At 51.4% G+C, this 26,477-nt stretch overlaps 1 protein-coding gene across 2 annotated transcripts; it reads left to right on the top strand.

Annotated features, from left to right (window-relative positions):
- The first annotated feature begins 2,056 nt into the window (after positions 1 to 2,056).
- Positions 2,057 to 25,506, top strand: BAG3 (BAG cochaperone 3). 2 transcript variants are annotated; one of them, XM_080641984.1, is made up of 4 exons: positions 2,057 to 2,588; positions 19,360 to 19,686; positions 21,009 to 21,407; positions 24,469 to 25,506. In XM_080641984.1, exons 1-4 carry the CDS (start codon positions 2,409 to 2,411, stop codon positions 25,285 to 25,287), a joined length of 1,725 nt encoding a protein of 574 aa, XP_080498110.1. In that variant the 5' UTR covers positions 2,057 to 2,408; the 3' UTR covers positions 25,288 to 25,506. The 2 variants fall into 2 exon arrangements, with proteins under 2 accessions (XP_080498110.1, XP_080498111.1); XM_080641985.1 differs by having other exon boundaries at positions 2,275 to 2,588; positions 24,472 to 25,506.
- Positions 25,507 to 26,477: the final 971 nt, after the last annotated feature.

Below are 26,477 nucleotides of genomic sequence, written 5' to 3'. Positions count from 1 at the left end.
TTTCTCCTTCCTTCTTTCCTTCCTTCCTTCCTTCCTTCCTTCCTTCCTATTTATTTTTAATTACTATTATTTTTAAAATATATTTTTATTGATTTCCGAGGGAAGGGAGAGGGAGAGAGAGATAGAAACATCAATGATGAGAAAAAAATCATTGGTCGGCTGTCTCCTACAGGCCTCACACTAGGGATAAAGCCCACAACCAGGGCATGTGCCCGTCCAGGAATCGAACTGTGATCTCCTGGTTCATATCATAGTTCATTCATAGTTCAATACTCAACTACCGAGCCACACTGGCCAGGCCAGTCTTTTTTTGTTGCTGTTGAGGGCATTACTCTCATGAGTGCTCTGCCCTCATGATGACCTAATCACCCCCTCAAGACCCCTCGTCCAAATAAGCATGACATTGGGAATAAGTGTCAAAATTTGCATTTTGAAGGGACACCCCATGCAGTCTATAGCACTTGGGGAACAAGTGTGCTAAGAGCTAGAGTGAAAAAACCCATCAAGGACAGACATGCTCCTCCTTATTCGGCATGGCTCAACGGAGCTGCTTCCAGCCAGCTCTCCAAGGCCTACGCCACATGTTAGACAAACCCATGTGAAGCTCCTGGGAGGAGGGGGTACAACTCTCAGAAGCAGCTATAGCAACCCCAGAGGAACTTGCTTCCTCCCTGCTTTAGTCTGGGGGGCAGGGGGAGCCCAGCAAAGAATGCTCTCATTGTTTAAACTGTAGTTGCAGTGGAAAGCAAATTAAGCAATGGAAGAAAATAGAAATAAAAATTCACTTTGGATTCAATCCTTGGGAAACATCAGTATTTCTTGAATACGGACTCTGGGCTCAGCCCTGTGCTCAGGGCTTCAGATATAAGGAAGAACAAGATAGATACTGACCAGGGAACTTGGGGGTCCACCTCCTTCTATGGAAATTCTTCTTATGGTAAATTAGTACACTGCCATTTAGGTTCATACATCAGTCTCTTGCGTGCTTGGTGACCTGAGCCAGTCCCTTAATCACCTCTGTGTTTTTACAAACCTGAGTTTTTGGACTTCAGAGAAGATGAGCAGACCTATGTAAGTGGGAACCGTGCCACCGGAAATGATTGGCAGGCCTCTCTAGCATTTGCTCCAAAAGGAGTAATTTGAGGGCTGGAAGAGACGAGGTGTTGTCTTTAAGAGTCCCAAGGCTCTGAACTTGAGTTGGAAAATTGGGCCCAATTATCAGTCCAAGGCAACTTCTCAAAATGTTGTTTTGGGGAAGGGAACGAGTCTGCGTGCCCGAGGATCTAAAATGGAGCCTCCCAAACATTCTCTGGGGCGCATTCTCTCCCCCGAGAGGAACTGGGTGCTGGGTTCAGGTTACAAGCGCAACTACCACTGAGTCAACGAAACAAAACTTTTTCATTTCAATAAGGTCCTTTCTTCCTAAATGTATGTCAGGATTTAAGACAGCAAAACCAACCTCTGCCACAAAAAGGGCCAAACCTCCAAAGAATGTGATTTTTCTTACAGTTGTTTGCTGCAATGATAGTTTCTGTATTTGAGATACAGGAGCGTAAAACTATGCGCAGCTGATGCAATCTTGCATTCTCTTTGGGTTTCAAAAGGAAGGCAGGTGAATTTCCATTCGCACATCCATTTTCTCCCTGGCTTCCTTAGTCAGATCCACATTCCTGAGCCCATAGGAAAAAAACAACAACAGTGGTTAAAAAGGAACGAAGAGACTCCAGTGTCCGGAGCATCAGTATAGTAGGGAGCCAAAGGGGTGGGGGGTGGGGGGCTGGGCGAAATTCTAGCTTAAAACCCGCGACTTTCAAGGCTAACGATGACTTTGTTTTTATACGAAGGAGCCGCAGCTCGCACCCCGAGAGCGGACTCCAGTCCCGGGAATACCCCGCGGCTCCAAGGAGAGGGAGCGAATCTGAAAACCGGAACTGGCCGGGGGCATTCAGACGACGCCCCCAGAGGCAGGGGGACCCCGGGCCTGGGGGTGGGAAGAGGAGGAGGTGGGGGAGGGGCGGCCTGCCCGAGGCCCCGCCCCGCCCCGCCCGGCGCGCACGATTATAGCCGATGACTCAGGGCGGAGCTCCGCTTCCAGCCCGCGCCGCCGCCAACTTCTCTGGATGGGACCAGAAGTTTCTAGCCGGCCAGTTGCTACCTCCCTTTATCTTCTCCTTCCCCTTTGGCAGCGAGGAGGCTATTTCCAGACACTTCCACCCCTCTCGGGCCACGTCACCCCCTCCTTTAATTCATAAAGGTGCCCGGCGCCGGCTTCCCGGACACGTCGGCGGCGCGCACGGCTCCTGCTCCGGCCGCGGCCCGCGAGCGACTCGGCGCCTGGAGGCCCCGCACCCCGTGACTCGGCACCCCGCACCTCGGCGGCCTCCCTTCCGGGCCGACCCCGACCCAGCATGAGCGCAGCCACCCACTCGCCTATGATGCAGACGGCGTCCGGCAACGGCGACCGCGACCCCCTGCCCCCCGGCTGGGAGATCAAGATCGACCCGCAGACCGGCTGGCCCTTCTTCGTGGATCACAACAGCCGCACCACCACGTGGAACGACCCGCGCGTGCCCCCCGAGGGCCCCAAGGTGAGCCAGGACCCCCACCTGGACGGCGAGCGGCGGGGCGGGGCTGGGCCGGGCTGCGGGGACGCGAGGCGCCCGTGCCCGCCGCGCCCCGGCCCCAGAGGTCGGCCGCGTGGACCTCCGGGCGGCAGCAGCTCCTGGGGTCGGCCTGCTGCGCCCCTACGAGCCCCCTCCCGGGCCGCCCTTGGCCGGCATGGGGCGAGGGGGAGGCATCGGTGGGGACTTTCTTCCCTGGCCGCGGGTTGTTGCCGGGGGTCGGCCGGGAAGTGCGACCCGCGCGGTGGCGTCAGGTCCCGTCCACCGGCTCGATTCGAGGGTCTGAGGGCCGGTGGCTGGAGCTGGCCCGGGCTCCGCGAGGGACGGCCAGCCTGGTCAGCACCCCAGGCCCGGGCCAGGCCCGGTCGCCGCCCGGCTGCCCCGGGGGAGGTCGTGGTTTCACTCCGCGGACGCGCCTCGGCGGCGCCAGGGGGCCGTTCGCAGGCTGGGGTGGTGGGCGCGGGAGTTCCACCTCCTGGGGCTCCCCGGCTCGGTCGAGGGGTACCTCGACTGGACTCCTGCCTCCGACACAGTGACTCAGGAGACTCATGTAAACACATTCCCTTTTTTTCTTTCTTTCTTTCCATTTTCGATTTGAAGTTAAAATTGTATTGTTTGAGACGTTTCCAGTGGGGATCTGCTCCAGGGTGACTTGTTAAAAACAGGCTCTCTCCTGAACTGAGGCTGAGGCTGCCTTACAGCTGGCCATCGCCTTCCGACATTGCCTCACTGGCGAGAAAGAAATGGCATACATTCCCTTCCTTGTTACGGTATTAAAACGTCTAGGACTGGTTTTTAATACACAAATGACTGAGTAGGAATGCTTTTGTGAATACAGCGGAGGTATGCTCCATCTACATATATGCAAGGATAAGTACTTAACCCTTAGGAGCATGGCAATTGGAAAATAAAAAAATTGAGGAGTCTAATTTTAAAAATTATAACTAATTGCACAGAAACTTGTGCAATTATTTATAAATTTGAGCTTTTTTTTTTTCAGAGGGAAATATACTAGTACTTAGTCCTGGCCGGGTGGCTCAGTTGGTGGGAGTGTCGTCCTATATACCAAAAGATTATTGTGGGTTCGATTGGGTTCAATTCCCGGTCGGGGTGCTGATGGGAAGCAACCGATGTTTCTCTCTCTCTCCCTCTTACTCTCCCTAGAAAAGTCAATTAAAAATATTCTCGGGTGAGGATTAAACAAAAAAGTAAATATACCTAAAGGGTAACTGTAAATGCTGTTCTGGACAAAATGAAAATAAAAGCTCCAAAGAACTGATAAGTTATTTTGAAGACATAAAAATTCACAAAGTTAAAAATGCTTTAAAAGTTACTATTTTAGAAGAAAGATTTATATTATTTACCTTCATTTTATAAACTTTTTTCTTTAAAATGTTGATAAAACTCTAGTGCCCAATGATGAGATACTGTACATTCAGCAACTTACATTTATAAGAAATTAATTGTATATTTATTTCTGAAAATTAGTACAAGCGGCTATAATTAGTACAAGAGCCATAATTATACATTTATGTGTGTCTGTCTGTCTGTTCAGCCCATTATTGGGTGAAACTCATGCTCATTTCAAATCAGCCCTGTTACTGCAGTCTGTGTGGATGTAGATCTTTTTTTTTACATATTTTTATTGATTTCGGAGAGGAAGGAAGAGGGAGAGAGAAATAGAAACATCAATGATAAGAGAGAATCATTGATTGGCTGCCTTCTGCACACCCCCAATTGGGGATCAAGCCCGAAACCCAGGCATGTGCCCTTGACCGGAACCGCGACCCTTTCATCCGCAGGCTGACGCTCTATCCACTGAGCCAAACCGGCTAGGGCTAGATCCTTAGTGTGGTTAAAATAAACAATCATTTTGAGGTTTCCTATAGAGGCAGGGACAGTCAATCTGCTGGCACCCTTTGTTGTGAGTGAAGGTCAAGTTTGAACATATCCACGGGGAGTGCGGTGTAAGGCCCAGGTTGCCAGCACTTCGTTTTCAACGTGAAACTCACCCAGCAAGTTGAGATCCTTGTGCACCCATCCGATGGAGGGCTCAGGCTGTGGTTTCATAAAGCGTCTCGGGGTGGAAAAAAGCAGGTTGAATTACTATTCTTCTCAACACATAGAAAATAAGAGCTACTAAATCAGAAGTCTGACGCTGGAAAAGTTGACTTGAAAATTCAAGTTTGAATTTTAACGGTGAAAGGTCCTTAGAGATCTTTTAGCTCAGCCTCTTTATTACATTGAAAGAGAAACTCAGAGAGGTGAAGTGTGTTTGCAAGGGTCACTCAGCTAATACTAATAGCAAAGAGAACCACATCAGAAAGTCTTAAGAAGAGGCAGTGTATCCAGAAGAAGGTAGAAGCATCTTGAATTTGTATGAAACCCTGAAGTGTGCGGGCTGGAATACTTGGTTATTTTTGTGTCCTTCTGATCGCCAAGGATTGGGTGGCTGATTTCTGTGCTGTGATTACTTGAATAGTGATGGATGGTTGTGATCAACTCAAGAAAAGAGTTCTCCTTACCAAATTAATTACTTGCGATTTCTCAGCATGAAACCAACAGATAAGGTGAAAACTAACATCTAGTTCATTAGCTCTTTGGGCTTCATCGCTTTCGAATCTGTGCTTGGATATACACAGAATATCTGGATGGTTAATTCAGTTTCACTTATATGACTTACACCCTACTCCGGACCAAATACAATAGAAAGCCCTTCAGTATTACTTTATATGAGAAATCGGTTTCTTTTTTTGGTTAATTCTCACCCAAGGATATTTTTACCCCCATTGATTTTAAGAGAGAGTGGAAGAGATGGGGAGAGACAGAGTAACATCCATGTGAGAGAAACACATTGATTGGTTGTCTCCCTGACACACCCTGACCGGGGCTGGGGATTGAGCCTGCAACCAAAGAATGTTCTCTTAACTGAAATTAAACCTGGGACCCTTCAGTCCACTGGCCTGTGCTCTAACCACTGAGCAACCCACCAGGGCAGAAACCTGTTTGTTTTTTTATTTTTATTTATTTTTATTTTTATTGATTTCAGAGAGGAAGGGAGAGGGAGAGATAGAAACATCAATGATAAGAGAGAATCATTGATTGGCTGCCTCCTGCACACCCCCTACTGGGGATCGAGCCTGCAACCAGGGCATATGCCCTTGACCGGAATGGAACCCGGGACCCTTGAGTCCACAGGGACCCTTGAGTCCACAGGCCGTCGCTCTATCCTCTGAGCCAAACCCGCCAGGGCAGAAATCGGTTTCTTAATGCATACTGAGGAAAGGGCCCTGGCACAAAGGGCTGTTTTGGAGGAGCTGAGCTAAGAGGACCCTCCAAGCATCCTTATTTTGGAAATGCTACCAGTCAATCAAGAGCTATTGGTTGAGCAGGAATAACAGAGAAAGCCCTCTTTGGGGAAGACAGTTTCTGAGTGTTTACAGTTGAACCACTTTGATAAAGGAATGGCTTTCATTTAGTCTTATACTCTTGTCTTCTCACAGTTGATCCTCCCACATTCCCCTGAGGTGGTGAGAGTGACTTTATCCCCATTTTTCCAGAGGGGGAGAGTGAATGCAAGTGTTGCCCTTCAGTGCAGAGGGGGGACAGCTGGAGGCCAAGGCGTTGGGCTTTATCCAGCTCCACTCTAAGTGCACCTGCCACCTGCAGTCTTCCTGGATATTGATTTTCTGCACACATGGGCTGCCCACTAATCTCCGGCAAGTTCATACCAGTCCAGCCGCCTCCCTGGCAGAGAGGTTGGCGTTCGCGTTGGAGTCAGGAGATGTACAATTTCCTTGCTGCCCCTCCCCTGGGTTCTCACTGAATAAACAATGGCCAACTCCTTCAGCGCATGTCACTGCATTGCTCTGTCACAAACCCCCCTGGGACCAGAGGGAGACCCTCCCTCCAGGAGCAGGGCTTTCCTAGCTCTCCAGATCTTGGAGGTCGCCAGCACAATTCTAAGCTTGGCAGTCTCTGGGGAAGCTTTTATTATTAGTATTACTACTAGTGGCACGGTGCACAGATTCGTGCACATTGGAAGGAAATTAATTAGAAGAAATATTTTAATATCGCTATTTGCCCTTTCTCTATAGTAGAAGTGTCAGAGATGAAGTGTCAGAGATACGCTGTGCCTGTAGTTGGTCTTCAGACATATTCTGTCTATGCTACCGCTTCCTTTCAGCTTCAGAATGTCAACAAAAAACCAAATTCACGATCAACAATGACAGATTGAAACATGCGCATGCGATTGGTGCCAGCAAGGGCTTTACATGTATTGTGCATGTGCGAGTCAACGTTTATTTTTAAATTGCCAGTGCACATCATAAATACTGGCCTGACGGTCAGACATATGTACGGTCAGTCACTTAGCCTTTTATATATATAGATTATTATTATTTTGTTAATCCTCACCTGAGGATATTTTTTCCCATTGATTTTTAAATATATTTTTATTGATTTCAGAGAGGGAGGGAGGGAGGGAGAGAGACAAACATCAATGATGAGAGAGAATCATTGATTGGCTACCTTCTGCATGCCCCACATTGGGGATTGAGCCCAAACCATTGATATTTAGAATGGAAGGGAGGAGGGGAGGGAGACACAACACACACACATCAATCAGTTGCCTGCTGCCAGTACTGGGGTTCGAACCTGCAACCTAGGTACTTGCCCTTGACCGGGAATTTAACCTGAGACCGACCCTTCAGTGTGAGAGCTGATGTTCTAACCACTGACCAACACAGGCCAGCGCTCAGGGAAACCTTTTAAGAACACAGATTGCTAGCTGTGTCACCCACTATCCCCAACCTCCCATCCCCACCCCATGTTGAATCCAAATTGCTCAGGGTCGGGCCCAGAAATCTGAAACACAGAAAAGCTTTCCTGATCATTCTTGAATCTGCCAGACTTGCATTTGGAGCCACTGAGTGGCATTGATGTCATTTGGGGGGAAGGAGGTGGCAGATTATGACTTAGAGTACAGTAGGCCTGCATGTAGGCCCTGGAATCCCTTTTTCCTTCTTAGTGAAATTCCCCAGTGCCTGGCTTCTGGGAGTGTGAATATGGGGGCAGGAGGGTGATGTGGGGAGGGATGGAGCCTGGCGGGTGACAGTGCCAGGTGTGGGGAAGGATCGGACTCAGGGAGGTTCCCAGACCCTCCTGCACCCCAAGAAAGCGCGAGTCAGTGTTTCCTTCCTGTCTTCCCTCCAGCAGAAGCCCGCCTGTAATAATTGGACAGATGATCCTCAGGTCCTGTGAGAGAGGTAGAGACATCCTTTCAGAGGAAATTGGAAACGTTCTGAGTTTCGATTGAAGTAGAGATACCCATTTGTTCTGCTTCAGGTTCAGCAGAGCCTCCTGATTTTTCCTGAAGATGAGGTCATTTTGCTCTTTGCAGGCCGATTGCAAGCTCTCGTGCTGATTAGAGGGATCAGAGCAGTCAGGGAGCGAGTGGCCATTCTGTCCTTTGAATTTCCAGCAAGTTGCAGTTACCGAGGGGCAGATTCCTTTGCGACTGATGAACAGTGTGGATAAAGAGCTGGCCAGATGCCTTAGAAGTCCAACTCAGCCAAGGCCCTCATTTCCCCTCTAAAGAACAGTCTGTGTTAGGCTTATGCAAGGACAGCATAATTTGTCCCCCGTTTCGTCGAGTAGATTTGCCCTTTACGAGGGCAGAGTCTGTACACAGCAACGGTGGCGTGGCGGCGTTTGACGTTAGCCAGGGCCGGGAAGGCTTAAGCTGCTTCATGCTGTTGGGGCTGGTTGTGAGTCAGAAAGCTTCGTACCTCCCATGAGGCTTGATTAGCGCTGTCCTCCTTCCTGGAATGACACATGGCTGCCTTATATAAGCCACTCTACATGTTTATCATTTCCTATTGATGGGTTAAAATGATCTGACATTTATCATCAAAAATAGAAAGCTGTGCATAATCCAAACCTACTCTTTCTCCACATTTTTGCGGGCTTAACCTGGCTCTTAAATATTTAAGACCAGGGGTCCTCAACCTTTTTAAACAGGGGGCCAGTTCACTGTCCCTCAGACCGTTGGAGGGCCGGACTATAGTTTAAAAAAAAATCTATGAACAAATTCCTATGCGCACTGCGGGCCCGGGACGCGTCGGCTGCTAAGCAGGACAGGCAGCGGCACCCGGCGGGCCGGATAAATGTCCTCAGCGGGCCGCATGTGGCCCGTGAGCCGTAGGACGCCTGTTTAAGACACTTGCCCAGCCGGTTTGGCTCAGTGGATAGAGCATCAGCCCATGGACTGAAGGGTCTCCAGTTTGATTCCTGTCAAGGGCACATACTCAGTTGCAGGCTCGATTCCCAGTCCTGGTCAGGGTGCCTGAAGGAGGCAACTAATCAGTGTGTCTCTCTCACATCGATGTTTCTCTGTCTCTCCCCCTCCCTTCTACTCTCTCTAAAAAAAGAGTCAATGGAAAAATGTTCATTGGTGAGGATAACAACAACAAATATATTTAAGACACTTTACGGAGAAAAAATGAAGCATAAGACAAAGGCCTTGCTTGGTAGGAATCTTGTGAGGACCCACTAGTACTGATGAACCCTGAAGAAACCTGTCCTACCTGCCTGGAATTCTCCAGCCCCTGCCGGCTCCCCATTGCTCCTGAATCAAGTCTGCACCCCAGGACCCTCCTCTGCCTCAGCTCCCGGACTCACAGCTCCAGATTACCTCCTCGGGCAGACGTGGAAGCTAACCCCACCCCTCCCTTGGCATTGTGCGACTGTGTGCGATATCTGGGGTTATAGAATCTTTGCATATTTCTATGAAGATTCCTTGCAGAGAGGGGCTTGACAAGTATTCAGGAAGCCAGGCAGCTTGCAAAAGCTTAATCAGAGCTTCTTTAGGAAGGCATAAACCCAATATTTTTGGGGTTCATATTTATACGTATGTGCCATGTGGGTGCTTTCACAAACCTTACCTCTTTATTTTTTTAAAAATATATTTTATTGATTTTTTTACAGAGAGGAAGGAAGAGGGATAGAGAGGTAGAAATATCGATGAGAGAGAAACATCAACCAGCTGCCTCCTGCACACCTCCTACTGGGGATATGCCCGCAACCAAGGTACATACCCTTGACCGGAATCGAACCTGGGACCTCTCAGTCCGCAGGCCGACGCTCTATCCACTGAGCCAAACCAGTCAGGGCACAAACCTTACCTCTTTAACTCCTCAAAGCAGCTCCCTAAAATAGAAACATTCAGGTGCACCTTCTCTATGAGAAAACAGACTTGGAGAAGGGGGTGTGTCTGGCCGGAGGCCTGTCAGCTGTGACCAAACGGAACTGGCTGGTGTGGCCAGAGATTTGCCCCCACCCGGCAGCCAGCAGGGGTGGCAGACTTGCCCCCAGTGGGCCTTCTTGAAAGTCCTTCACACTCAGAGCTCGCCAGGCATAGTCCCCGTCATCAGCAGCCGATTGTCTGTACAGCGGATGAGAAATGTTGGCTCATTTCCCGAGCCTGGGTCTGAGCTTAGGAGATGGGCCGAGTCTTCACTCATTCTTCCCATCTGAACTCACTGATGCCTGCTCTCTGCAGTCATGGTGTTAAGTGCCACATAGACACTATTATAGAGGGCACTTTGCCTCCCTCACTGCCATTCCCCACCAAGCGTTTCCTGCATCTCTTGGGTTAGGAGGCAGGCTGTCTCCCAAGAGCTGGTTCCTTTTCATCATCTTTCTTTCCTTCTTTTTTTTTTTTTTTTTTTTTTTACTGTTCTTCATCACATTTCTGAGTGGCCTTTTCTCCATAGAGGCTTTAGTATTGATTCCCTAGGTTCATTCTTCTGGGTCTGTGGGCACTGTGTTTTCTGTGTGTCCCCACCGGTGACACAGCATCTTGGAGCAGGCCTGCTGGAGCGGCTGGTTGCTGACAGTCACTGCCAGACCCACAGCTGCACAGAGAGCCCCCGGCGCTGTGGTAGTTTCTTACCCCGCTGTGGCCGACAGTGAGATCAGACACCACAGAGTGAGCTGCTTATTCAGTGTCAATTCAGAAAAGCCCGGGGTTGCAGATTGCTCACGGCCTATGTCAGGAGCCTGTAAACAGCACGGCTACCGAGAGCTCCCAGGACGGAGCGACTGAGCTGAGACTTAAACTGCAAATCCCTTAGCATCCTGCTGAAGAACAAACCAGATAACTTCCTCAGTTCATTAATGTAGAGTGGTAGTTTCCCAGTTATCTTAAATTCGTCTTAGACACTGAATGAAAGCCCTCGCATGTGCAGGAGGGAAGGCGGCCACTTCATTTTTTGAACCTTCCAGGTTAGTCCTGGGGATCCTGAGTGTCTGAGCAGGACCAGCTCTCCTGCCCGGGGAGCCCACTCCGCTCTCTCCCTGCCCTGCCTCAAGTGAGCCCAGCACCCTCACTCCGCTCTCTCCCTGCCCTGCCTCAAGTGAGCCCAGCACCCTCACTCCGCTCTCTCCCTGCCCTGCCTCAGCCAGGCAATGACTCAGCAGCAGCGCAGGCTTCCTGGCCCAGAGCACACTGGAACTGAATGTTCCAGGTCTGAGCCTCGGCCCAGCTCAGCCAGGCAAAATGAAGCATTTTCTCTCTTGCTGCATTTAATCCCGGGAAGATGGATTTGAAGACATTAGCCACAGCGTACAGGTGTGGCAGTAACAGTGAAAGGGTTAACGCAGCCTGGCCTTGGTATCAGGTGCTAGTGATCTCAGATAAGTCACTTACCCTCCTAGAGCCTCAGTCTCCCCTTCTGTAAAATGGGCATACAGAAGGATCCTGGGGGATGGCTGTAAGGGTCATAGCAGCTGAGGATCATGGGGGATGGCGTACGGAAGGTGATGAGTCAGGGCCTGACCTGCCACGTGTGTGCGGTCCTCAGAAAGGCTCAGGTAGGCATTTGACTTCCCCACGCGGTAGACAGTTCTGGTTGGATATGGATCTGTCGGCTCGCAGGTAGATGGGAAGTCTTGTTTCTCAGAAGCAAGGCCTCCTCTTATCCCCTTGGATCTCTTGAACTGACTCCTTCAACCAGTGTCCAGGGTGGGGAGGAGAGTCCCCCGCCTCCCCCAAGACTGCCACCATCAGTCAGGGGGGTTCTCTAAGCCACGGTTAATGAACTGGAGATTTTTTTCTTTTGGGAAATTGTGTTTTATGCAAAATGTGTGTCAGTTGAAGCCCTGTACCCTGATACCAACCAACACTTTCTGGAAGGTGGAAGAGCCGATTGATTGACCAGTGTTCAACCACAGAATGAGAGAGGTGCTTGAGAAACCCACGGCAATGTAACAGGAGGCGCTTTTATCTGACTTCGGACAGTCTGTTTCCTGGTACGGGCGTTTCAGGTACTTTTCCATCTGTGGTGCCGGCTTTAGGTGATTTAAAAAAGTGCTCCTACTCTTTTTTTTTCCCCTGAAGAGGAGGTCGGTGGTTTTTTATTTCCTGTAGCTGGGAGTTCAGGAGCTGGGAGTCTGGTGACCAGAATTCTCGGCCTGGTTCTGCAGTAACTTCCCTGTGACCTTGGGCCACATCTGCGTGGAATCCTTGAGGAGGACTCGAGGGGCTGGGGCCTGGGGAGGCCGGGTGCTGACTCTGAGCCCCGAGCACTCCTTCAGCAGGGAAAACGCAGCTGGAGGAGCTGGTGCCTAGCCTGGAAATCACTCCCCTGGTGGGGGAAGCACTGAGGATTTTGGGGGGACACCAGCAGATCTTCTGCTCCCAAGCAGGTCCGCCTGCCCCAGCCTGGCTTGGCTTGGTCTCAGCATGTGTGTGCGGAGCCACAGTCACTGCAGGTTGGGGGTGGGTTTTCAGCGGTGAGTTTGTCCGGAGCGCAGGCCCCTTCAGAGCAGCTGGCCGGGCTGTTGGAGGGAGAGGGGTGTTCAGGGCTCCGGCCCCTGCAGTTGTTTGCTTCCAGGTCATGGAACTGTAGATACAGTTCTCCACAGAGAAGATGGCCTCCTTGCTCATCAGTATTCTTAAGGCTTAGATAAGGGGCTTCTGACTCTAACAGGCTCATTTCCAACCTGACGAGGCCACTGAGGAATTAGGCTCCGGTGTAAATAGACTGGTGGATGTGGCCTTCACTTATTACTCAGATTTTGCCTGTTGTATGCCCAAAACAGGGCTTGGGGGTGGGAGAGACCCTTTATCACAATCCAGTGAGAACTTAAGGAATTTTGAGTTTGGTTGTGTGCATACAAATGACTGTTTATGTATCAAACTTAGAGGCCTGGTGCACGACATTTGTGCACTGGAGACGGGTCCCTCAGCCCAGCCTGTGCCCTCTCGCAGTCTGGGACCCCTCGGGAACATCCCCCCTAGGGGTCCCTGCCACCGTCGCTGCGCTCGCTCGCCAGCTGTTAGCCTGGCTTGTGGCTGAGTGGAGCTCTCCCTGTGGGAGTGCACTGACCACCAGGGGGCAGCTCCTGCGTTGAGCATCTGCCCCCTGGTGGTCAGTGTGCATCATGTGATTGGTCGTTCCACCATTCAGTCGATTTGCATATTAGCCATTTATTATATAGGTTATATAGGATAGCAATAAATACTTAATTCATTTCTTTTTAAATGTATATTTTAGGGAGAGAGGAAGACAGGGAGAGAGAGGAACATGGATCAGTTGCCTTCCGTACGTGCCCCAGCCTGAAATCTAATCTATAACCCAGGTATGTGGCCTGACTGGGAAGTGAACTGGCAGTCTCTCAGTGCACATGGTATCACCGAGCCACTCCGCCTGGCAGTACCTAACTCATTTCTATGGCCTGTAATACCCATGGAAGTTGGGTAGGATGTCGAAGCTCAGCTCTATTTGCTTTAGTAGGAAGCTTGTCTTTTGTTTTGTTTCCTGCGGGATAGAGGTGAGCCAAGCCACTTAATTTTGGTCCTAGATACATGGGCAGTTCCAGGATTCTTGTTTCCCGCATCTTTTCTCTTTGTTTTAGAAGTTTTGAAGTATCATTAGTAAAAAAACAATGCCTGGCCACTGTGAAGGAAGGCTCTTCCGGCCTGAAAACCCGGTTATTAGCAGCTGTGTCCTACTTCAGACTCCAGCGCTGCCGGCCAACTCCGGGGCAGTCCTCAGAGTTCCCTGTGGCTGCCGCCTCCCTTCAGACCACACTGATGGAGCTGTGCTGGGCAGGTGTTGAGCCCACAGGGTGCTGTACCATGGAGCTGGGGGTGGGGGCTTGCAGTGGGACAGTATTTTAGGGTTCAGAGGTAACTTTCTTACAGGGATGGGTCGAGGCACATCCTGCTCCCCAATTGTCCCCAAAGCAGCTAAGGCCGTGCATGTAGCACACCCCGTAGTAATTAGCATCTGCCTTGCAGGTGCCCAAGGCCTGTTCCTGCCCTGCTTCTAAGGCAGGAGTCCTGTGGGGGCTCAGTTTCCTCCTCCTCTTTGTTTGGTACGTGGAACTTGAGGGGCACCCGGAGTTCCAGCGATTTCCGATATGATTTCCGACACCGATGGGCTACCCACTGCACTGACGAGGCCCCTTCTGGTGTGACTTAACTGGGTGCAGGAGGAGTGGTCTTTTTTAGGTTTCCGTGAAATCACTTTTCCTTGTTTTTGAGCTTTCTGTAGCTACTTACTACATAAGTACGGGACCTTGGAAGTCGGAGGCCACGAGCCCGTCAGTGCTGGAAGGGACTTCATTTAGATCAGTGTTCCTCAGTGCAGTTCTGGTTGGCCGTCCCACACCTATTGAACCAGACTTGGTCTGGGCTGGGCTTAGCGGTTTTGTTTTTTGTGTTGGTTTTTTTTTTTTTTTTGCATTTCCTGGGTGCTTTGAAGCCCCCCCAGAGTCTGAGAAACACTGCTTTACAAAACATCTGGGCCTCCCCTTCCTTTTACAGCTGAGGAATCTGAGCTGCAGAGAGGGGATGCGAGCTGCTCATGTCGCACACCTGTTGAGGACAGAACCTGGATTAGGACCTCGTTCAACCTCCTTCCACGTCCCCTAGCTGCCCCCTAGCACCCTCATTGTGATGAAAAACAAGTAGTGAAGTGTAGATGCGCTGTTGAGCAAACAAGGCTTATGTAAATGCCAGGGCTCACCCAAGCTCAGCTCCTAACGCCAGGCTTCTCTCATAATAATATCTGTATCCAAAGGGCAGACTGGCTCCTCTGGGGTAGTTTTTCCTGCTTTTTGTCCTGGCTACCTCGTGGAGTTGTTTGGTGCTCTCTGAGTCACACCTCAGAGGATTTTGATGTGTGTGCAAACGAGGATGGAGAATGAATTCATTTTATAAATTAATGCAGTGAGAGAAGCAGCGAAGTCAGGGTGTTGGCTATTTCCTAATTGGTTTTTTTTTTTTTTAAATGATTCTTTATTGTTGAAAGTATTACATAAGTCTCCTTTTCCCCCCATTGACCCCCTCCTCCTAATTGGGTTTGTATGTAGGTATTCCTTGTCTTTGGCCAAAGATAAGGACAGTGAGCTGAGCTCCACTGGATGACAGTTCCTGCCCTGGTTGGACTGCTCAGCTGGTTGGAGTGTCATCCTGTTCACCAAAAGGTCGCAGGTTCCATCCCCAGTTGGGGGCGCATATGGGAGGCGACCTATCCATGTTTCTCTCTCACATCCATGTTTCCCTCCCTCCCTCCGTCCCTCCCTCCAAACATATCCTCAGGTAAGGGCAATTTAATGAACTTGCGGACGGTGCTTTTTAGTTAGTAAACACTGAAGCACTTGCTGTTGACCAGGCCCTAGTGACAGACACATTAGAAGGTGGGTCTGCGTTCCTGGTACAGACCTTGTTCTTGGCGGGAGTTTCAGTCCTGGTTTAAATTACCCATCCATGTGGACGTACTTAGCTGTCTGCTCTGTAAAACTGGTGTGATTTGCTAATTCACCCACAGCGGTGATTTGCTAAACAGAACCCCACCATAGGGGGAGGGAAGCTGCTGCCTTTTAGACTCAAGGCTCATGAAGAGTTGTGTGGGTGTTTTGTTTGCTGTTTATTTTTTATTGAACTTACAGGGTTGACATCCTATCTAATAAAGAGCTGATATGCTAATTAGACTGAACAGCAGAATGACCGTCCAGACGACCTTCCGGACGAAGCTGGGCCTATGAGGGCCAAGGCAGCAGCCGGGGTGGCTGTGAGGGCCTACCCTTGCACGAATTTCGTGCATCAGGCCTCTGGTTGGTTAATAAAATTACATAGATTTCAGGGGTACAGTTCTATAATACATTACCTTTATATTGTATTGTGTGTTCACCACCCCAAGTCAAGGCTCCTTCGGTCACTGGTTTTTTATTAAATGGATAAAGGGGACATTCATTCACACGGAGCCAGGAGTGCAGGCCTCAGCACTTCAGGGGCAGCATACTCCCGGCCGCCCATAACCATCCCTGCCTTCCACCCATTTATCACTGCCAGCGGACAGCACCGTTCAACCAATCCAGGTTCAGAACTCGCGTCTTGGCCCCTCCCTCCCTCTTCCTCCTGGGTCATCCTTCCTTTCATGCCCTTTTGCCCCCAGCTCTGCCCTGACTTCTCTTGTTTCCTGACGTGTCCTGGTTTCTCCTTTCGATTCTTCCCGTCTTGGTGAGATCACTTGTCAGCAACTCACGCACAGAGGACATGGGGCCTCTCCAGCTTTCAGCTCAGCACTTACCTTCAAGGGCCACCCCCTTTCTCACTGCTGCTCTCACACCCACACCTGCCCACAGTGACCACATGCTTTCCTCCCCTGACCCCGACGTGGCACCTCTTCCAAGGCCCAGGCAGAATATCGGCTCTGGAGATCAGTCTGCTGTCCAGCCCCCCGCGCAGGCAACCTTACTCTTCCTTCCTCCCTCTGCCTCTTCCTTGCCTTTTCTCTATCCTTGAGGTGCAAAGTATATTCAGAGAGATGCATAAAACGCACAGCTCCTGGCAGGCCGGCTCCAGGGCCTCCGGATCCAGGGGCTTCCCCAGGAGGAGCCACGCCTCAGCCAGGTCTATGGTTTCTAGGCCCTGGAAGGGTCTGAGTTGGAGGCACAGCTGACTGCCGGCTGTGGGGGACGGGGGAGGGTTGGCAGCCCTCACCTGAGAAAACCAGGTGGTGTAGGTGGAATGGGCAATGTGGGGGTTCCAGAGAAGATCATAGTTGGGTAGATTTGTACAGAGGCGTGCACCCATTTATCACTACCCAGAACAAGATGGAGTGTATTTCCATTCCCTCAAAAGGTCCTTTCAAGACTCCCCAGTCCCTACCATTTCCTCCGGGGCAGCCACCATTCTGACTCCAATCACCGTCTGGTAACTTAGTCCTTCAGTTTTGATTCCTTTACACTCTGGGGTGTGAGCAGCATAACCGCGTGCCTACTTAGGGAGGGAACTCACGTGTGTTTCGGGCTCTGGGCATCCCCTCCCTCTTGACCACTCACAAAACCTCCCAGCAGCCCTGCGATGTGGGCATTGCTGCTCCGTTTTCTGGTTAAGGGGAGTAAGGCTCACGGAGTTAAGAGAATTGTCCCAGAACTGTCACTCATGGAGGTCAGAATGAACTTCAACCTCGCTAGGAGAGTCCCATCCTAACTGGAAAAGCCCACACGCTTGCCCACGCGTCTCCCCATCCGCAGGGCCTCCCGGGCTGTCCAGGTAGTGGGGCTTCCCATTTGTTTCATGCAGCCTTAAACTTTTTTAAAGAATAGTTTGTTGGTTTCTAGAGAGAGAGGAAGGGAGAGGGAGAAAGAAGGAGAGAAACATCGATGTGAGAGCACAACATGAATTGGCTGCCTCCTGCACGCCCCCCACCAGGAGTCCAACCAGCAACCTCCTGGCTCATGGGACGACATCCAGCCAATGGGGCCACACCGGCCAGGGCTAAGCTGTCCTGTGTAAGCCCCTAGTGGGCAGGGATCGCCCTCAGTAGCAGGACGTTCACCAGGAGGTGGTCAGTGGATGAGGGCTTGCTAACGGCTCAGCCCCGTGGAGGGTGCAGATGCGTGAGGCTTTTGTGGTTTCCTGGAGGAAGCAGTGCCCCTGGGCAGCCAGCACAGACCTCCCACGACTTGTCCAGGCCCCAAATTGAGCCTGGTGGCATGCTAGGAGTCAACACCCCGTAGCACAGGGCTTCTTGGTGCTTCTTGCTGCCTCCCCTTGGTGCCAGTCTCACGGCAGGAATTCGGTTTTGAATGTGAAGCCTGGACCTGCTCCCTGCTCTTGGGTGACCTCAGACTTGAGCAGGCTGAAATAATGCGGCCGCCCGAGCACGTGGGCATTCTAATCTGAGCGTGCCTCTAGCTGGGGCCCCAAGGACACTGCGGCACCCCGCCTCTCCTGGTGCCGGAGCCCTGGGCGGGGCTCAGCAGGGGGGCGGCCTTGACGGGCTGGAAAGGGCTGAATTCCGGGTCAGCCACTGGTGCTCACAAATACAGAAACACGGCAGAAGCACAGCGGCCCATCACTCAAATGCAGATCGGCCCTTGGCTTCTCTCACTGGCAGCTGAGTCACAACCGGCAAGCTCCTAGAAGCTCAGCCTCGGGCGTTGGTTCGCGCTTCAGAGATGCCTTCTGAAGTGGGGATCGCTCCCCTTCTTAATAGTTGATCCACTCGGATGTGCGTAAGTGGCGGGAATCCACAGCCTCAACCTGTGTGATGCTCAGGAGACGGGCAGGCCCCAAAGCCTGGGGGCTCCCCGGCTTCAGTTGCCCAGCCTCTGCTTGGTGAGAAGTGACATTGCCCGGGGAGTGACTGGCCAGCCTTGTCATCTGAAACAAGATCTCTCTCTGTGGTACATCTGGAACTTGGCCTTCTCCAGGGTCCCAAAATAGCCAGGCCACTAAAGGGAGAACTTCCTGAGAGGACATGGGGGACCCCAGCCGCTCCTCACCAAGCAGGCTTTGTTGGCATCAGAAATCCAGCACATGTAATCCCTGGGTTTTGTTCTCATCCTGTGCTGCTTCTGCGTTCCTTCTCTCCCCCCCCCCCCCGCCCCCCTCTCTCAGCTTGTTCTGAAAATACTCCAGAGGAGGCAGCCTCCCCCTGCTGCCCCTTCTCTGTAAAGATCTCCAAGCTGTGGCCTGTGTTTGAGGCCAGCACAACTCTGCATTGTTAGGAAACCGGAGGGCCTTTTTATTTTTGTTAATCCTCCCCCGAGGATATTTTTCCTTTTTTTTTTTTTTTTTTAAGAGAGTGGATGGGAGAGAAAGAAACATCGATGTGAGAGAGACACATCAATTGGTTGCCTCCTGCACACGTCCCGACCAGGGCTGGGGATCGAGCCTGCAATCAAAGTACATGCCCTTGACCGGAATCGAACCTGGGACTCTTCAGGCTGAGGGCTGACACTCTCTCCACTGAGCCAAACTGGCTTGGGCTGGGGGGGCCTATGAGGAAGCAGAGAAGCTGGCTGTGACTTAGTGAGTTGGGATTGAAGTAGGACCTTCTCGCGTCTGGGTCCCTGAAGATTTGGGAGATAGACAGTGGCTTTCCTGCACACCGTGCTGCCTGGTTGCCCCAGAAACCAACCCTGCCTTCCCCGAGTGGGAGATGGAGGCCTCTCTCGTGCTCAGCAGGTACCTCGGCCCGTCTGATTTCCCTTGCTGTCTCTAATTCTTAACCTGCTGGCCAGAGAGCAGCCTCTGGAGGGAAGGGGGTCTGGCAGAAGTGGGGGGCAGCTGTGCTCCCTGTGCCCAGCCGAGCTGGCTGATGCTGGGGGGCCCGGGATCTCGGGAAGATGGGAGCGCTCAGCACCATGTTTTTTCCTCTCCAACAGTGTTTCCATCCTAGTTTCTAACCCGTCTGTGTTTCTCCTTTTATTTTAGGAAACTCCGTCCTCTGCAAATGGCCCTTCCCGGGAGGGCCCCAGGCTGCTGCCCGCTAGGGAAGGCCACATTGTGTACCCCCAGCTCCGACCAGGCTACATTGCCATTCCTGTCTTCCACGAAGGCGCTGACAGCCGGCCGCCGCACCATTTCTTTGCCGCTTCCCAGCCCGGGGCCCAGCGATTCCGAACCGAGGCAGCCACCGCGGCTCCTCAGAGGTCCCAGTCACCTCTGCAGGGAGCGGCGGAAACCACGCAGCCAGACAAACAGTGCGGACAGGCGGGAGCAGCTGCGGCGGCCCCGCCCCCCGCCTCCCACAGACCCGAGGTAAGGAGAGGCCTGGCTCTTGGGCCTGTGAATGCGGCCTGGGAGTCTTGTGTTCCTTAGGCTGGCATCAGACTCTGCCAGCACCCTGGCACCTGATAAAATGCAGGGCATCTGGGCCTGGCCTGCAGCAGCAGAGGTCACCCAGCAAAGCCAACTCAACAGCCCCATAGTGCCTGCCAGCGTTCACAGGTGTGTCTCAGGTGGGCAGGGACCGTGGCTCATTGTTGTAGTTAAGGGGTTGCGGCTCAGAAGGATAAGGAGTTTGGTCCAGATGTGTCATCGCTAGGACGAGAGCCTGGCAGTCTGGTTCCTAAGCTGATGCTGCTTTCGCTGGCCTTTCTCGTTCAGAAACACAGAGCTGTTTGTTAAGTTCACTGTTTACAGATGAGGATTAACTGCTTGGATCTATATTGATAGGAAAATGAGACAGCATAGCTGCCCTCACAGTGTCCCATGGTTTAAACGGAAATCCAGACTAAGGAGTGGGGAAGGCAGCTGCTCTGTGATAGGGTTTTAAGGCTGAAGCCACTACTTCTGAATCCGGTGCTTAGCCGAGATTTGAGGGCCAGTGGATCCAGGAGGGTTCCGTAGGCACGAATTCTTGCTCCGTGTCTGTACCCAGGGCTGGGATTGCCTCCCTCGGCTCTGTTCCAGGGGTCTGGCTTTGCTGTCTGCTTGGGGGTAAAAAGCTATACTTAATGCAGAACACTGGGAAGTTCATTGCATTTCTTGGAGAAGCAGTAGCTATACTTGTAATGTTTTTGCTGTAAAAATCAAAAGTGACGCATCAGAGAAATGTTAACAAATTCGTGCTAGCAGGACCCTCAGAAGCCAGCCGGGGGAACGCCCTCCTGGTTTCCTATGTGACTAGAAGGGAAAGGGCCTGGCCTGTCTTGGGCCACGCAGGGGACGCAGCTCCCTGTGCCCAGCCGAGTTCTCTGTGGACTAGCAGGGAGGGGGTTAACAGGAAAAAGGAAACGAAGCGACATATAATAACAAATACAATGTGTCTTGTTTGTGGGCCTTGTGCTCACGCACACACAGATTGTCTTACTTAAGCTTCAGGCCAGCCCCGTGAGGGGGCGGGTGCCCTTTTCTGTTTTGTGACCAATACAGAGGCGGTTGAGCTGGTAAGAACTGGAGCCCAGGCCTCTTGTCTGCAGGGCTCTCAGCCCAAACACTACAGTTTGAAAACAGGAAGGCTTACTTACAGATGGGAGGTCCTGTGAAACCTGTTGCCCTGAGCACATAATGGAGGCGGGTCAGAGTGCCAGGCAGAGGGTCCTTTATGGGGCCACACCTCTACCCTTTATGTCTTGCAGCGATCCCAGTCTCCAGCCACTTCGGACTGCTCGTCCTCGTCCTCCACAGCCAGCCTGCCCCCCTCCTCCGGCAGGAGCAGCCTGGGCAGCCACCAGCTCCCCCGGGGCTACATCCCCATCCCTGTGATCCACGAGCAGAACGTCTCCCGGCCGGCAGCCCAGTCCTCCTTCCACCAGGCCCAGAAGACCCATCACCCAGCTCAGCAGGGTGAATACCAGACCCACCAGCCCGTGTACCACAAGATCCAGGGGGATGAGGGGGAGCCCCGGCGGGCAGCATCCCCGTTCCGGTCGCCTGTCCTGGGTGCGTCCAGCCGGGAGAGCTCTCCAGCCAGAGGCAGCACACCAGTGCACTCCCCGTCGCCCATGCGTGTGCACACTGTGGTCAACAGGCCTCAGGTAGGAGAGTTGGTGTTGCCGGATTTGGCTACAGCAGCATCTCTTTAGGGTCGAGGAGCTCTGTGCAAGTTCTCTGCCCCCACCCCCACCCCCACCCCCATCAGGCCTCCCTGGGTCCCACACATAGAACAGGGAAAGTGAGATCCTGAAATGGCTGGTCATTAAGAAACATAGGCCCAGGGCTGGCTGTACACCCTCAGTGCTTTCTACTGCTTTTGCTCTTTGGTCAGTGCATCTGCCTTGGGGGCAGGCTCCAGCCACCACGGTGGGAAACAGCTGGGCAGAATGCATCATCACTCACACACCTAGGGCCCAGGTGTCTTAGTGCCCGCCTTTCAGGGCCCTTCAGGCCCCTCCACCCCCCAGCCACAGCCTCATCTTCCAGGCAGCTTGTCTCCTTCCTCCCCGACCCCCCTCTCCACTCCGCCCAGTCTGTCCTTCCCACGTCCGAGCCTTGGCCCACGCTGAACCGCTCCTTGAAATGCCTTCACAGTCCAGGTTCTCCCTATCCTGCAAGGGACAAGCCAGGCTGGCCTCTGGGAAGCCCGCTCGCCTTTCTCACGGCGCCTCGCGAGTCCCTTCCAGTGCAGCACGGTATTGCTCTGGGCATGTCCAGTGTTCATTTTTATCTCCTCACCTTAGCTGCGAGCTTGACGGCAGAGACCCTCCCTTACCCCTTCCTCCTCCTCTTTGGTAGAGGCCCATACTGTCTGGCCAGTGAGTCAGCCGTCTGGGTGGATGGGACTACCTCTGGTCTGGGCATGGGCCTTCTGGTCCTTCGGTGGAGACAGGTGTGGGTTCCTGGAGGAGGAGGTCATGTAGCTCGAGCAGCTTGTGGCTCAGCAGCCCTAAGCCCCCTCTGGCTGCAACTTGAGCAGCTGCATGAATTCTCTGCCACAGCTTTTAGAAGGAAGTCCCTCTGTAAACAAACGCAGAGTATCTTTTTACTACAAATAGTGACACGTCCAGAGCCCTGTACCAGAGCATCCTCCTCCTCCTACGTTGTTTTTAGCCTTTTTTGTTTGTAAATTAATTTCAACCTTAACAGAGGAGTTGTAAGAATCATACAAAAAAAGTCCAGTATGCCCTTCACCCTTACTCACTGTTAACGTTTTGCTGTTGGCTTTGTCATTTCTTCTCTCTATATATATCTTACCCTGTGTATTTCGGTTGTTTGAAATTTAGTTGTTAGATATCATGCCCCTTTACTACTTCAGTAAATATTTTCCTAAGTGAAAGACCTTCTCATTCAGAACCACAATAGAATGATCAGATTCAGGAAATGTCACATCCTTACAACACTGTTATCTAATACACAGTCCATTTTCAGATCTCCTTTATCACAATTTCCCATCCCAGGATCTCATCTAGGATCATGAGCACTGCACTGAGTCATTTCTCTTTAGTCTCCTACCGCTAAAACAGTTCCTCGGTGACCTTTCTTTCCTTTTGTGATCTTGACACTTCTGAAGCGTATAGCCATAAAGCAATCCCCTCTTAAGTGTTTCTAAAATCACTTCTTACCCAGCCCTTGTTTTATTTTTTTTTTTTTAATATATTTTTATTGACTTCAGAGAGGAAGGGAGACGAAGAGAGAAAGCGAGAGAGAGAGAAACATCAAGGATGAGAGAGAATCATTGATCGGCTGCCTCTCGCACGCAGCCCACTGAGGATCAAGCCTGCAACCTGGGCATGTGCCCTGACCGGGAATCAAACCCTGACTTCTGGTTCATAGGTTGACGCTCAACCACGGAGCCACGCCAGCTGGGCCTAGCCATTTTAAAACCCAGAGAGACATGTGGCTGGTTCATGAGTGATAAGGGCCAAAGTTGAGGATGTCTGGGCTGGCAGGAGAGATTTGGTGGAAAAGGACGTTGCTGGCATTCGGACAGCAAAGTGCCCACCAGGTCCTTACTCGGGCTCAGTAATCCCAGGAAAGAAGTACCCATTTACAGAGCTAGAGTTTCCCCCCTCATGTCTCTCCCAGATGTTCCCCATAAATGTAAAATAATACTTAGTCCTGCTTCCACTTCCCTTGATGAACCTTGTTTGGGATGAACCCCTGCCCCAGTCTCCACTGAAGGACCAGGAGGCCCATCCACCCAGCTAGCTTGTTCAAAGATCCCTTTCTGGAGGCTTGTAAGGATTTGAGCCAACGGAACATTTTAGTGGAATTTAGTATTTTAAATTGGAAATACTTTAGAAATAATGTCGTCCAGTTCTTCTTTCCCAGTGGATGGAATTGGGGTGTGGATTTTTAAGGGGTTTTAGATATTCACCTAAAGTGGAAGAGCCAAATGTTTGGGTTCTAAGCATAGCTCATTAAAAACAGTATGGCTCTAACTTACAGTCACGTTAAAGAGGATCTCCGAGGCCTGTGCAACCGGAAGTCAGTGCGGAAATGCACTCTTGAGGGGCAGTCCTGGCCCAGATGTGCCCAGCAAAATTCCTACAGGGCTAACTCTCTGGGGCCTCTTGCTTAGTCTCAAAAAATATATCATTCTGGGCAGAAACTACTAGGCTGTCATAGGTTAAAAGAAATGATGATAACTTTTCTGTAACAGGAGATGGGAAGATCACCCTCTGAGCAGGGACTGTCCCCACAGCGTAAGGAAGGGGACGAGTGGCAATTACCCTCCACAGCTGCATCACCTGAGAGTCTGAGTCTCCCAGGACTTGGCTTTGAGCTAAACTAGCTCAGTGGTCAGCATGAGCTTTTAGTGTTTTCTTTTTTGAAAATGATACTGGTTTTCTTTTTATTGCCCTAAGAATGCCATCTACAGAAAAATCCAGTGAGAGGTCACAGACTAATAAATAGACCAAGGTGATGAATGGAAGCATGACACATGGTTTGGTCACACAAGTGATTAGTGCATGTTTATTTTGTAACAGCTGTTACTGACTTGAAAATCTCTGTACTGTTAAACTTTTTTTAAAAGCCATTCCCCAGCTTTCTTTCTAATCAGTATTATACTAGTATACCGTTCTAGTATTATACTAGAACATCCTGTGACTCTCAGCCAGTTATTAAAAATATCTTTGTGTCCTTGCCTCTTCTCAGCAGCCCATGACCCATCGAGAATCTTCGTTCGTCCCACAACCTGAAAACAAGCCAGAAAGCAGACCCGGCCCAACAGGTTCAGATCTCCCTGCTGGACACATCCCGATTCAGGTGATCCGAAAGGAGGTGGATTCCCAGCCTGCTGCTCAGAAGCCCCCACCTCCTTCTGAGAAGGTGGAAGTAAAGGTTCCTTCTACTCCGGTTCCCAGCCCCGCTCCCAGTCCTGCCCCTGCTGCTGTCCCCTCGTCCCCCAAGAATGTGGCTGCAGAAGAGAGGGCAGCCCCCAGCCCTGTCCCAGCAGAAGCCACACCCCAAAAGCCAGGAGAAGCTGAGGCACCCCCCAAACATCCAGGTGTGCTGAAAGTGGAAGCCATCCTGGAGAAGGTGCAAGGGCTGGAGCAGGCTGTGGACCGCTTCGAAGGTAAGAAGACGGACAAAAAGTACCTGATGATCGAAGAGTATTTGACCAAAGAGCTACTGGCTCTGGATTCGGTAGACCCTGAAGGACGAGCTGATGTCCGTCAGGCCAGGAGAGATGGAGTCAGGAAGGTTCAGACCATCCTGGAAAAACTTGAACAGAAGGCAATCGATGTCCCAGGTCAAGTCCAGGTTTATGAATTCCAGCCCAGCTCCCTTGAAAGCGATCCGCCACTGCAGGAAATCATGGGTGCCGTGGCCGCAGACCAGGGTAAGAAAAGTGCCGGAAATGGGGAAGATCCCAAAGCCGAAGCCCAGCAGCCAGATGCCAAAGCAGCGGCCACTCCAAACCCTGGCAGCACGACAGACACAGCTGGTGACCCAGCACCACCATCTCAATAAAAAGCCGGCGTGGAGCCTGGGAACTGAGTGTGTGCGTTAGGAAGTTCTAAGTTGCATGCATTTCAGGGACTTTAAATCAATAGGTTTTTACTATTCGTAGCCGCTTGGTACGCAGTAACCTGGGTGGAGGCAAAACAGTAAAAGGGTTAAAAGGGAAATGATGCTTTTCTCCAGTATTCTTGTGCTGTACAATAAAGAAGTTGCTTGTTTCAAAAGTTACCAGCGCTTGTTGCTTCGGGGCCCGCCCTCTGCATGGGCCCCACATGTTAGCCAGGGTTGGAACCGTCTTCCTGTAGCTCTGGACTGGAGGAGTTTGGGGAGGAGTATAGATGGGAAGTCAGTTTCCCATCACAAACATGAAACCTGTTTTTCAGAAATGTTGCCATTTTAAACGGGATGATTTTCTTCATCTCAAAGCTAAAATGCCTAATTTAGAGCAAAATGTGTAAGGAGCCATAGGAATTTCTGTATGTTGGATGACTTTAATGTTACATTTTAAAAAGAAAATAAAGTAATAATATGACTCGGTGTTTTTTTTGTGGTTTGTAAAGCTTTGAAGAGAGTGGCATCATCAACATGGTCTCTCGCTGGCTTCAGCGAAAATAAGTGGCGGACGCATTTACAAGCCTGCGCTGGGGTTCGTGCCATCTCTGCCGGCCCAGCTCATGAGAAATGAGTCTTGGTCAGTTTTCAGCCTCGAGTTACACTGCATCCTGGGCAGACTCAGGGCCGTGAACTCAGGTAACGGGGATGTGTGTCCCACACCTCTTCAGACTGCCCAGCCAAGATGCCACTTGGGCAGCAAGATGCCACTCTGCCCACCTGGCCTTAGACCATCTGCAGGTCTCACCAAGCTACACAGGGAAACCAGTTCCCAGTATTGCCTGAGGCTGGCCAAAGTGTTCCTTGGAGTCCAGGTCATAGGGGGTTGGAACTTGTTCTCAGAGTCTTAGGGTCATCTTTAAAAAATACCCTCCTATATAATAAAACCCTAATATGCAAAGTGTCCCCTCGGGCAATTGTTCGACTGGGAGTTGGACTGCTTGCTATGACATGCTCTGATCACCAGGGGGCGGCGCGGAACATGAAGGGCGTCAGGCGATGCGGCACTGGCAGCAGGTGGCAGTGGAGGTGCTGCCGGCCCCAGTGGGCCCCGACGAGAGCGGGACTGTGGCAGGTGGTGGAGCAGG

This window comes from Plecotus auritus, assembly GCF_963455305.1.
Source record: "Plecotus auritus genome assembly, chromosome: 9".
Lineage (NCBI taxonomy): Eukaryota > Metazoa > Chordata > Mammalia > Chiroptera > Vespertilionidae > Plecotus > Plecotus auritus.
The sequence above is the reverse complement of the archived record's forward strand: the minus strand, read 5'-3'. Positions and strand labels throughout refer to the sequence as shown.

Bases quoted from the DNA above. Each gene is read 5' to 3' on its own strand.
- BAG3 (XM_080641984.1), top strand. From the start codon at position 2,409: ATGAGCGCAGCCACCCACTCGCCTATGATGCAGACGGCGTCCGGCAAC. The intron at 2,589-19,359 runs GTGAGCCAGGAC...CTTTTATTTTAG, and splicing joins TGCCCCCCGAGGGCCCCAAG to GAAACTCCGTCCTCTGCAAA. The intron at 21,408-24,468 runs GTAGGAGAGTTG...GCCTCTTCTCAG, and splicing joins CTGTGGTCAACAGGCCTCAG to CAGCCCATGACCCATCGAGA.